The sequence below is a fragment of the Haemaphysalis longicornis genome, unplaced genomic scaffold (assembly GCF_048455015.1).
Source record: "Haemaphysalis longicornis isolate Haplotype H1 unplaced genomic scaffold, Haemaphysalis longicornis Haplotype H1 scaffold_5, whole genome shotgun sequence".
NCBI classification, from domain to species: Eukaryota; Metazoa; Arthropoda; class Arachnida; order Ixodida; family Ixodidae; genus Haemaphysalis; species Haemaphysalis longicornis.
The window spans coordinates 191,426,143-191,439,164 of NW_027526385.1; the positions used below are offsets into that span (position 1 = coordinate 191,426,143).

At 44.4% G+C, this 13,022-nt stretch overlaps 1 protein-coding gene across 2 annotated transcripts in view; it reads left to right on the plus strand.

Moving 5' to 3' along the window:
- The first annotated feature begins 4,404 nt into the window (after window positions 1-4,404).
- Window positions 4,405-13,022, plus strand: part of LOC144139570 (uncharacterized) — a 65,492-nt gene continuing 56,874 nt past the window's right edge. Inside the window, exons 1-4 of one of the 2 annotated variants that reach the window (XM_077671883.1) lie at window positions 4,405-4,484; window positions 7,220-7,252; window positions 7,381-7,425; window positions 10,878-10,907. In XM_077671883.1, coding sequence (XP_077528009.1) covers window positions 4,442-4,484; window positions 7,220-7,252; window positions 7,381-7,425; window positions 10,878-10,907 — 151 coding nt within the window. In that variant the 5' untranslated portion in view covers window positions 4,405-4,441. The remainder of the gene's footprint in view (window positions 4,485-7,219; window positions 7,253-7,380; window positions 7,426-10,877; window positions 10,908-13,022) is intronic. The other variant, XM_077671884.1, reaches the window with a different exon arrangement.

Sequence of the window (13,022 nt, forward strand, 5' to 3'; positions counted from 1 at the left end):
AAACAATACAACTTTGCTTATTTATGATTAAGTTCACTTCCTAGGCAAATGCTGAATAAAACTTTGAAGGAATGAAGCTTCATTCTAGTGGAAAAACGTAAGGCTGTCGGTTATCGTCAGACGTTGTAGGCATTTTACTATCTGCGTAACACCACAAATTAAACTGCTGCACCACGAAGAACAGCAACCTTTTGCTTTGGCCCGTGAGACATCCACGCGAAGTCTCCCACCATCCCAACGCGTGCATCATTGGTTAGAGCATGAAGGCTGCACATGGCTGCACTGCACTCGTTCCCAGTCGTCCGCTCCCCCTGCCAGTTCGTGTATACACGGGAAGCCGGTGATATTAGCGTACAGAGACGTAAATAAAACCCGCGAAAAGATTGCTCTGAAAGCCCTACTAGATAAATAGGGATTAAACTATTACGTTGGAGCCTCCAGCGGGCAAGTTTGTGTCCGCATGGGAGACAAACGGAGCCAATCGGCGAGGCGGATTATTAGGTGGCACTGCGGCGTCTGCACGTACTGCGGCAGCGGGTGTCCGTAATTGCCGCACCAATTTATTCTTGTGCCGGCGACAACGCTCCTTCCATTCCCGCTCCTCTTTCTCCGGGCGAACCGCCTTTGCCTTTCACATACCGACCAAAATCTCAGAAGGACTCGAGTTCTTCTGGCAAACAAACTTCGGCTGATCGTTTACCTCCACCGTCCTAGGCATCTTATGGTCTATGTAAGCACAAACCCAAGCCGATAAAACACAGAGCAGCAGATAGGTCGAATTGGGCCGTGAGAAGCTCACGCTGATATTTACCTCCAGCACAATTGGTTGTACACAGTGAGGACATTACCAGAAGCTACGCATGCACGTCCTCCCTTCCTACAGCACCCATCCATGAACGCTTTTTTATATGCGAAATATAATGGCAAAAATATCGTTCCCTAATCCCTTTAGGCTGATCGAGAATTATAAAATCACGTTGGCGTTCCAAGCGGGAAGTTGACCGTCATCCGAGACGCAATCGCAGCTACTCGACGAGTGGAACTTGAGGAGGCAACGGCGGCCGCACCATGTTCTGCTGCTGTGGCCGTCCATTTTGTTTGCGCCCACACTTCCGCCCACCCTTGCACCCACTATTCGATTTCCTTTCTCGTTTCTCCAAGCGATAATTACGTGTTCATACGATAGCTTGTTACACGTGGAATTGCTGATAAGGCAACCTGTGACAGAAGCATTAGTTGTGGCAAGGAGAAGCAGCGGTGGCGAGAAGCGCAGCTTCACAGGGAGGAAAACAAGGTTGGTTGTAAGTACGCTTTTGCCGTAAAACAGAAGAGGACCGGGCACGGCATACCTGAGGGACTGCGCCCAATTTACTGTTTCTGCAACATTGTCGAGGGCAATACAACAACCACAACGGCGCTTTTCCCGACAATCGATAACCTAATCCTGTCACACTAAAAACACGCAGAATGAAACACAAATGACTCACTTGCTATATACACGTAAGCTGCATTATCCAGGTTCCGATGGGCCAGACACATGCAAGCCTCGCACCTGAACGTGTCACTTTTACGGCCCCTATTCAGTAGGTACACCCAGGGCAAATCCGGAACCATGTCATAACTAAACTCGATGTACGTGACACGACACTTCGTGGGCATTTTTCAGAAGGGTGCAGACAATATAGCCAAGTAAAGCCACCTTTCTCCTAAACTGAACATTCTACAATATTTTAATCGCGATTTGATACTATGTCTTTACGGTTTTTAAGTAAAAATTAGGTATATAAAGGTCCTCTCTCAACAGACATAACAGGAAACTGGCATCACACACAGTCGGCGTCATTTGCGCTGGGTTACATCACAGTACGCCTGATATTTGTCATTTTTGTTGTTCATATTTATTTATTCATTTGGTTTGTTTTGCCTATTCGATTTACAACTTACGCTACTGTCTTTATTATTTGGGATTTTGGTGCCGTTTTCCCTCACTTTCCATGCAGTCAATAAAGTACATAATCATCATCTGAAAAATGCTATTCATAAACGCTTAAAACTGTCCATTGGAGGGTGCAGAAAAGCAACCACAGATGGAAAAGCTGTGGAATGGACTGGCACAAATCACGAAGAAACTCAACGTCAAATAGACTGCCACGAGCAGTAGAAACCCAGAAAATAATACTGATGTGAGGACCTTCTTTGCATTTTAATGGGAAAAGTGAGCGAAGAAAGGACAGCGCAAGTGGTGGGAGGAGAAGTAGGGAGTGCGTGAGGCGTGGTAGGGGTGGCTCAGAACCATTCGCTTCGGACGAAGGCTTCTACAAAGTATGTATATGCCTATTCTTGGTTCATCGAGGGCGAGACCATGGCAGCTCAATTTTCAGCAGGCCTGTGATATCAATGACCTTACATGGGGGAAGTAGTTTATTTGTTTTACTAAAATAACAGATTGTACGATTAGGCAGGAATACAATTCAATTTAAGCAGTAACGTAACAACGTATGACTACAAGATAATTGTTATTGCGTTTACATCACCATTATGCGCAGTAAAAAAACGAGGGAGGTGCAAGACATGTACTAGCACTTGATTTACTCTTGCACGTTCCTCATATTTCCTCATACGGCTTAAGGTGATCAAAATACGTATGGCGAGTTCCTTGAGAAATTGGAGAAATAAAACGCATAATGTCTTGATACCCCTGGCGAACCCGCCACCCATCGTGCAACCAGTACTTCACGAAGGCATTGTTGAAGCAGAATGATGTCAGCAAAGAATTTATACGCGGTAGACATTCTAAATGAAGCCGATAACAATCAGGTGTACAGTATTTGTAAGGTAATGTTAGAGTAGCCGGTGAAAACTAGTGACGCCATCTTATGCTGCATGTAGTCACAACCCCAAATGCTATGGCTGGTGCGTGCTGAGTGAAGCGCACTGGAAAAACAGTGGCTGGCGATTACGATACTCCCTAAAGCGATATTTGGTAGCAGCAGCAGTGCGCTGAGGGAGCACTTACTCGTGGGTTCTATCGGCAGCACGATGATGAGCCTCTGCGGCGGCAGCGTGAAGTGCCTCTCAGGAAGGACCCGCGAACTGTGTCTTAAGCGAACGCACATCATAGTCCCGCGCGCGCCCCCCTCGCGTTTTCGCCAAGCGTCGGACTGGCGAGAGCTTCGTGCGGGCACAGCATGCTGCCCCTCCTCTCCCTCACCGCACTCGTTCGGAGAGCGCTGTCTCGCGACGCCACAGCGAACCGCCCTACCATACCAATTTCTCGACACTCTCCTGCTTTGCCATCCTTCATCGTTCGCTTTTTCATTCTTGCCATTGTCTTGCCATCGTTCACCCGGTAATGACGGCCGCGCGGCTCAGCCCAGAGACCACCGCTATAGGGCTGCGCCCTAAAAGTGTTTACCTTTGCGTGGCAGTCAGACTAGGAAAAGCGGACGAAAGCGATGTACACCTACTCGAACTTACCTCGCGCAACGCACGTGTCGTCAACACCATCAATGAGGATAAGCTAAGCGTCTGTTTTATCTGGCAGAAAACAGGCCAACTGGGAAATGCATCGTAGACCCCCCTCTAAAAGACCTGTCCTGCTGACAGGGTATCGAGGAGCCGAGTTGCACGTACGCCCGTGCCAAGTGGTGCTTAGGAATCCCACCGACTTGTCCGGGAAGGACACAGCCTCAACAGCAGCAGCTTGGGGAGGTCAATGAAGCTTCAGAACCAGAAGAAAATGAAGCTTGGGTATGGAACATCAATTATACCTATTCAAATTTCTTTTCATGAAGTGCGGGTTCGATCGTACTCGTTTTTAACCACGGGTGCAGTTTGCAAGGCGCGATTACCTGACACTTTGCAGTTTCGGTCTCGGAGCGCAGGATTTCCCAATTGCATGCAGGCGGCAACATGCCTTGCGCAATGCACTACGTGGTGATTTGTTTCATAACGTCCTTTGGCGGTCGCCATAACTGAGAAAATAAAAATGTGCTGAGGAGCGAAGAACAGGGATGTTTATTCAACTTTGTTAAAGTAGGCGCTGTGCATAGAGTCACACTTCAAAGTTTTTTCTGCAACAGGTAAAGGTTGTGCTGTGTTGTTTGGGTGCGCGTGAACTGCCAGGAAACTTTTATTGTGATGGTTAGGGGGCTGAAAAGCTAGAGTCCGGTAGCTTGCTTTTATGTTCGTTCGAGCAAGAATCTAGGTGAATGCCCTTAAGTAACAAGTGCAAAAAACAGCTTGACCGTGTTTACCTCCTTCGCTTATAAATAATGCATCAAAACTCCATCTTCGTCGCTGATGTTTTACAAACTTTATTTTGTGGCTGCAGAACCATATTGTTTGTTTTGTTTTTACACAACGTCTGTGAGTTTCCTCGATTTAAAAGGTTGCACACAGAGACAACGTCACATTCCGTCCAGGACAAAATCGGCAAGATATGCTCTTGGGAGTTTGGCTGGTTGCTGCGGTGTTAACAATAGGTGCGTTGTTACCCTTCTTATGTTTGAAATTTCTACAACTTCGGAGTTATACACTCAACTCAAGAAACTTCGAGTAATACTAGGGCATAAATGGAGAATGTCCTTACTTACGGCGCACTGAAGACTGAAAATTAGGATTGCGCCAAACTTAGTCGGGACTCGACGTTTGACCAGTGGATGCACGTTTGGAAAAACATAACACTGCAAATTATCCAAGCGGTGTTAACATATCTAGCCGATTACTCAGGATGTGGCATATGTCATAATGATTTCTCGCGGTTAAGTTGCATGCCACTGTATATACCACCTGCTGTAATAACATTGGCTATCACAGGTGCTGGAAAGGCTCGTGCTTAAATTACTGGAACAAATATCAGTTTAAAATAATGGTGAAACAATTAGATCCAGTCTGTGTGCTTGAACGGCTGAGTATGAATGAAAGATCTCTTTCAGTAGTGCCATAAATATCGGACAGGCGTATTGTTGTAACAAAAAACTTTGGCTGCTACAGAAGGCGCCTGGTTACAGAAAGCATCAAACGCTGCACAAACCAGAACGGTAAAATTTATTTCAAACAAGTATCTCCTTGGAATTCGACCGGATACCTTCGAGAGCTGTGGGGAGAGGTAGAAATTTTACTTAAATAAAAAAAACACAAAAAGGTTGTCTCGATGGTATTAGTTCTAGCCAGCTGTTCGTGTGTGGGAAGTCGAATTGGAGTAAAGGGACTGGACAGAGAATGATGGAGATGAAGATGGCGCAGAAATTAGTAAATGGCGATATACAAAACACGCCTATAATTATACAGTGCACGTATTAAAGTTCATTCAGACGGGCCTCAACTGCAATATCACTGCCAGGGCGCTGCTGCAAGTAAATATTGCCGCTGCTTTGAATGCCTCGTGGGGACGCGACGGGTCTCGCCGAAGGCCGATCAGTACTTCCTCAGGCAACACGGCACTCCAAACGAGCGAATGAGGGGCAGAGTTTAAGCAACGTGTGTGTAATAAAGAGAGGTACTTAAATGCAATAAATAAACTACCCTTCAACAAAACCCCTGTTATTTATGCAACGACAGGAGGTCTGCAAAACGATTGAAATGAACAAAATGTCATTGTATTGATCGAGTGAGTTGCGATAGCGGAGGGAGATGACTGGATGTGAGTGAGAGAAAGAGAAGAGAGTTATTCAAATGAGATAAAATCTAGTACCATGCGCAGAAAATGAGCGGTTACACAAAAAGCTCCAGATTGCATGTACGTTTGTATTTGAATATTTACACGGATGACGCTACTTTTACGCCCGCAAACAGTTTTGGAACACACTTTCTACAGTTACAATGCTCACTTGCACTGAAGCTCTACCAGGAGAGATAGACTAGCAGTGAGAGAATTTAGTCATTGTTGCACATAGAAATGACGGACGGATTCGGTGCTCGTGTGGCCCAAAATGTGTGCGTGAAAGACTGGGCTGCATGGTGTGGTTTACTATGAGAGAGAACGCGACAGTGTAATGGTTCTAAGTGTAATAAAGACGATAATATTAACGCAGAAATTTTGGGGTGTGTGGGCGTTTACCACTCGATTCAGCCGTCCAGAGAGTATTAAAAGTGTTGTTAAACGAGGCGATTTTATAGGCAAAACATTTCTAACCATCTAACCCTGGTCCCAGTGTTCATACGTTTGAACAATGTTCAGGAAAACGAAATCATTTTGAAAATTTGAGAAAAACATCAATAGCTAAGCAATAGTTGCCGTTTTCATCTAATTAAAAATACAAAGCCGCTTCTTCGAATAAAAAAATGCACTTTGAAAAACACCAACACCGCGAAAAGCGGTGGCCCACGATTCTAGCTCTACTGGCGTAATATCAAGAAGTCAAACGGCCAGCGCTACGAAACGTTAATCTAGATCGTGCGTGTGACTCGCAAGGAGAAGTACAACGTGGAAAATTTGATTTTACTTGGGTGAACCTCTACTGTGTTTATCTTTGTCGGAAAGATACAGGTTAGGAAGTGCATGACGCGTGAGTGGGAAGGAGAATGAAGACTTTTACTTGGCAGGGCTGGCAGACGAATATCGTCTTTTGACGATATTTGCAGTGACGTGAGCACATACGCGGCTCTTGTTTCTTAGTGTTTTGCTGGACAGAGCTTTGTCTATTGTGGCATAGCGAGAGAGAGATAGAGAGACAGAGAGAGAGAGAGGGAGAGAGTGAGAGAGAGATAATGTTTTAGGGGCGAAGCTCCTCTTGCTCGGGCCCTGTCCCGTCACTCGTTGCTGCTGTGTGCGGCCCGGCACAGTAATGATGACTGTGGCAGGATCACCTAGGGATTGGCAAACCAAAGATCGGCCAAAGAGTACAAAACCTTCAACGCGTTCGTTGCTACCCCACAAGGAGAAGAGGAAAAAGAAGAGATTGTCGTTCGTCGCCTGCGAGCATAATGGCAGCGTCTGGAAAAGCTTAGTCTTAAAGTGTTGATAAGCAAGTTTGAACCTTTAAAAACATTTCGCCAATGAGAAATCGGTTGGTGTTATTTATGTCATCTGTTATCAAAGAAAAAAAAATGAATAAGCTCCAGTGTTTCAGTACGTTTTGGTGGCTTTTTCTTTTCTGACTTGATATTTACACTCCTTACTATTTCTCACGTGTATTAGAGTAAACTTGATGCGTTGTTTTGCATAATTCAAGATGTGGTCCATGGCACGATGATGCCTATTTTGGTTTTCTTGCAGAAACGGCAACAGCAGCAGTGCCAGATGAGGCATGTACGTACTTTTGGAAACCCAAGTATTTTTGTGCAAATATTGTCAACCCGTACTGTCTGCAAAGTCATACTTGGATAATGTTTGTTCTTTCAAAAGTTTGTGTGACTTTGCTTTTGCTCTTTCCTTAGGCCGTACGGAAATAGAACCCCCAGCTAAAGGTTCCTCACCCGAAAGTAAGCCAGCAGTTTTGTTATCTGTTTGATAAAGTTTTGAATATAATGCGCACATAATCACATTAAAAGGACCATGTGAGTACTTTGCAGAACAAGCACTACCTTAGGGAGTGTTTTATGCCAGAATATTCTCTGAGGCAGGCATAAAATGAAGGTGTTTTTAGCACCCTTGGATAACCACGCCTTGGTTAGGAGATTAGAAAAGAATTGTTCTCTTCTCTACAAAAAAAACAGTAACAACCAATTACACATCTTTCAGGAACAAAATGCCCAGCCCAAGGTGCACGCCTTGATTTAACGTTCAGTGATATCCGAGCGGCACTTTTGGAGCGGTAGTGTGGCAAAGTGGTAACTCTGCTAATGGTTTAACGGGATCAGCATTCAGATTTCCTCGTATAAAACAGCATTACCTTGCAATAAATCTTTTTGCTGCTACCCAGTGTCGGCAATTTTTCCAGCCTTTACCATTTCTTCCTGTTTTGCCAAGAAATTGAATGAAGGAGTGCCAGGCAAACCAGCAGTGCGACCATGGGCACACCACAGAAAACGCCCTACTGTGTTTAGCTCGTGATCACGGTCTCACACTCCACAAACTCCCTTACCAATAAGTTTTTAGCCATACCGCTTCTTCCCGCCCTCAAATAATACTACAAAACTGCAACACATTGGTCTTTAATACACATAGTTTGCATACTTTGGTGCACACGTGTCTACAAGGAGTTCTTGTGTGGGTGAAGCGGTTAGGCTAAAACAAAGAGCGTTATACTTTCAAATGAAACTGCGTCAACTTCATCACGTGAATTAGGAAGGCTCTTCATTAACCCTGCATCTGGAACCAAAATTAGCGTAACTTTTCGTAGCTTGCATTACTAAATGGGCTGCTCTGCGCTTGCACGTCTCGGTAGTGTTGCGGGCGTCTACTCCGCAACACTGCGAGCTCGCACAACTGCCATTATTAGGCCTTGGGGGAGGGCTTACAGATATCTTAAGTTCCTACTATAAGTGTTGTTCTGTTGTTGTTTCTGTGGTTGTTATCATGTCTTCGTTGTTAGCTTGCTTAGGGCTACCCTTTTTTCTGTTGACGATGAAGTCACGGTGACTTCCTTAATTTTTGTGTGCTGCGCACCTAAACTGCGCGTGATGCCATCCTTTGGTACAGTTTGCATTAGAGTGCTCCTGGATATCTTCTCATCCTGGTCGCCGTGTTTTACTGAGCGACTATATCATTTGGGTAGTTCTGCTCTTCCCCAGACTGGACGTCATCTGCGGCGACCCCTGTCTCCGAAAACTTGTCGGTGTCATGTGCCTCGGTGTTCTTTACGACACTCTTCTCCCATTCCAAGCTTACTGCTACATCGTTTGTTTATTATCTGCTTAACGGAGATTCCGCAAACGCTGGCGACTATCTTCAGGGTATTAGGTCGGATCGTCTTGTTGTTTGTTACAGCCAACAGGACAACATTCAGTGCTTGTTTGTGCCGCCCGTCACAATCGAACAAATGTGACGTTGCGCCGTCATACTGACGAACTCAAAATTACACCAATCGCAGAAGGGTTTCCTGGATGCCCAGTTGGTACATTGTTCTACGAAGGAAGACAGCGCAAAAGGCAGGACAAGATGATAAACGAAGGAACTGAGGAAATTTTTGCAACGTTCAAAACGCACTTTGACGCTTTCGCATTGACCATGGAATTACGCTGTAATGGTCAGTTAAGGTTAGTGGATTTTTGTGGCTTTTCGGCAACCACCACACCTGCTGGGAATACGCGCCTGAGTCCCAAAAGGGCGTTTTACCTTTCGATTTAGCGCACAGCTCCCTTATCAACAGGGGAGTTGCCATGGGAGTTATTAGGAGTTCTCTCAACAGGTCCTTTCCCCATCCAGTGCAACATAGTTTTAATGCCCAGCTCCATCATCTGAAGTATGCAACCTACCCAAGCAACCTCGTGTGCAATTTGGCATTGATGTTGATGCGTGAACTTTCCTCAAGACCTCCGGAAAAATTGCCTCAGCAGGAAAGACAAAAAACAGCGGTCATTCCCACGCCCATGGTGTTAGTCATTCCCTCAAGAAGATTTTAAGAGACGTTTACGGCTTGTATTCTCTGACCTAAAAATCTCAGCCGACTGTGGAAGCGTGTCAACGCTGGAGCTACGAAGGTGGGCGCATGCTTAAAAAAGCATCGGGCACGCTATATCGATGGTGTTGAAAAAGTCATTTACAAAATATTATTGTTGTCGTGTCGGCGTACGTACTTCGGGAAGACAGGCCGCTACCTAAATGGTCGCCTTCCCATTCACTTGTTTGGTCTGGATAAACGTTCCCCGTCTTTATACGCCCGCCCCAAGCGCCTGTCTCTTTTTTTCCGGGCAATTTCCGGAGACTAGCCACCAATACCAAGAAAAGTGGCGTCCACGACACGATCTGTTCTTTACCATCTATAACAGGAACAAAAAAAGAGTCGGTATCAACGGAGTAGATTCAAGATATGGAGCTTTGTAAGATAATGCCAGCCGGAACTCAGCTATTATAAATGATGCCAAATAGTGAAATTCCCCACATCGGAAAAGAATTGTCTTAGAGGGGAAAATGCTGCTGCGCGAGAAGAAATCAAAGTGGTGGAAGAACGCAAACAGATCAGTTAGGAATGCCAACAAGTGAATCTTCTTTTGAAACGACGACTTAAGAAAGAGGCCAGGAATAGTCCACGAGTGCGAGGATCTGCCTCCAAATCACAAGCGGCTTTGGAGTGCCTGACACCGAAAAGCCCACGCAGGCTTTTCCCTGCATCTTATCATCACAGAGACGACCTGGATCCCTACGCACTGTGGTTTAAAATAGTTCAGCTTGTCCATGTCTGGCCTAAAGACAAATGGGTGGTTGCTCTGAGAAGTTACTTGACTGGAGGAGCGCTGACTGTTACCGGTAGAATGACTCGTGAAGAATCCCTCGATTATCAGAAAGTAAACTTAGCCCTTCTTTGGCTGTTCCAATTCACAGCCCAAGAATACAACGAGAAGTTTAGGCTTGAGGCAGTGGGCCCAGCTGTCGCCGCCGATAGCCAAGGCAGCGTAGGCCTGATTGCGATGTTGAACTGGCATCAGCGCGTAGACCGTTTGTCGCAGTCAGGTAGCCTGGCGATGGCGATAATCCGTCAAGAGAAATCTTCAGATTCAAGCATCACCGTCGTTGGACGTGGCGGTGCCTGATTTCAATAGAAATGCTCTCCAAACTGGCTCCTCCGGCTATCTCAGTTCATTTGTGAAGTTCTTCTTATACCCAGTCAGCACAGTTTCCAAATTTATTTGATTAGCGTATTAATATAAAAAAGTATTTTTCCAGGATCCCAACAAATAATGTTTGTCTGTGCGTTAGTGAGAACATTAAAACTCCCCCATGTTTACCATTACTATAGTAGTCCTCGCGTCCTGAAAGAAAATTTTTATTTCAGCATCCCAAACTTCCACTTCAGACGCTACAGGTAAGTTGAACTCAATTGCAGCATTCTTCGTAACTGAAAATACGAATTACAATTTAAACCCAACGAAGTTACAACGCGAAAGTGCACGGGTTGTGCGGAACAATAAAATATGCAAGTAGTGACTTCAGCCAGACGCATCATGAGATTTGATATTTTTGCCCAAATTTAAACTAGCTCTTCTTTAGAGCTTTCGGATGCAAGATTCATAGGCCCGATGGACCAAAAGAAACGCTGCGATTCCAAAAGCAAATGCAAATTCTGCGTTTTTATTAAAAGTGTCGGTTGTCAACACGTAGTTCTTAGTTCAATTTACGTTACTGTAGGTTGCTGTGACCTTGGACAGCAAACTGTACTGTATATTTTTTGTGGTTACCATGTGCTTTATACAACAACCAGCCACGGAACTGCGCTTGATACATTTGTGGTTACAAGCGCTGTGGACAGGTTTTCACAGGTCCTTTCGATTGTCTGTATAGTAGGTTCAGAAACCCGATAAAGCAGAAAATATATTGCCCAAACCATTTATTTATTTATTTATTTATTTATTTATTTATTTATTTATTTATTTATTTATTTATTTATTTATTTATACTTAAGTGCCCAACAGGGAATTACGTAAAGGGGGGCGACATACAGCAATTATAACAACGAAGATTGTTTCAAGTACGCAGGGTATAGAAAATAAACAGTCGGACTTCAAAAAAATATATATGCAGAGAAGACGGCAACAAATATTCACAGAGCAAACACATTGAAAAGCAGTACTTTTCGTTCTTACACAAGCAAACGGCTACAATGGCTAAGATTGGTTATCGGTTTCAAGAAAAGCAAGTAACGCAGATTTTGAAGTTGAATGCTGAATGTGTGAATGTGTGAGACAATGCTAGAAGGCAATGAATTGAACTCATTTATCGACCAAGCAAGAGGAGAAAATTGGTGTTTATTTGTTTGAGAAAGTAGTTGTTCTACCTTGTGATTATGGCGGGTACGCATGGAAGTGTGTGAAGCAGGGTGAATGAAAGTTCGATGAAATGGCTAATCAGTGTGGTATAACGTGTGGAAGAAGGATAAGAGAAAATATTTTGCGCATGGCAGGTGGAAAGAGATTAAAACAGTGCTTAATGGATGACACACTTTCATAACGGTAATAGTATGACAAGGTAAATCGTGCGGCTTTGTTTTGAACGTATTCCAGCATTTCGGGAAGGGCTATTGTGGGCGGGTGCCATACTATTGAAGCATATTCTAGGGTTAGCCTAATTGCAACATTATATGCGATGAAGTTTAGTGTCTTTGTTCGCGAGTTTAAAACGACGTTTAAGAAGGCCGAGCTTTCTTGATGCTTTTCCGTGTGTATTCCACATGTCTAGCCCACGATAAATCGAAATGAAAAAGAACGCCTAAATACTTTATGGATAAAACCGCTTCAATTGCAATGTTTTTTGTGACATACACGTCAGGCGAAGGATCTGAAACGCATGAGAAACGTACGTGCTTGGTTCTTTTAACATAAATTTCCATCTACCATATGCGGCACCATTCCGATAATTTTGTCAGGTACGACTGCAAGATGGTTATGTCGTTTGGTTTAGTGATATCCTTGTAGATGACGACATCATCGGAAAACCGACGCAGTGAAGAGATAATGTTAGACCAGATATCAATAATGTAGACTAGGAACAATAAAGGGCTGTTCACGGAACCCTGAGGTACTCCAGATTTGATGGGACTGGGATTAGAGAAAACACTTAATTTTGACTGACTGACTCTGTTACTAAGGTAGCCCTTGATTCACTGGCTTGTTTTATCGTTAGATGTAGATTTCAAGTGTTAGCCAATAAGCGTTTCTGCTGCATGCGATCAGATGCTTCGTTTTGTTTGCTGTGTTTGTTTTTACTGCCCGGCAGCGCTCGTCGCTGTTATCTGTGTCCTAAGAGAAGCGCGTGTTTCATTGTTTATTTTTATGCCGCACGGGCTATCTCTTTCAAACAAAAAGACTGTTTCGCCCTTACGTCACTAGCCTAGAATAATCTTCTTTGATATACAATGTTCTGGATATAAATGGACGGTTCGAGAAACACTTGCACCCAAAGATAAATTCCCGCTGAGCAGACG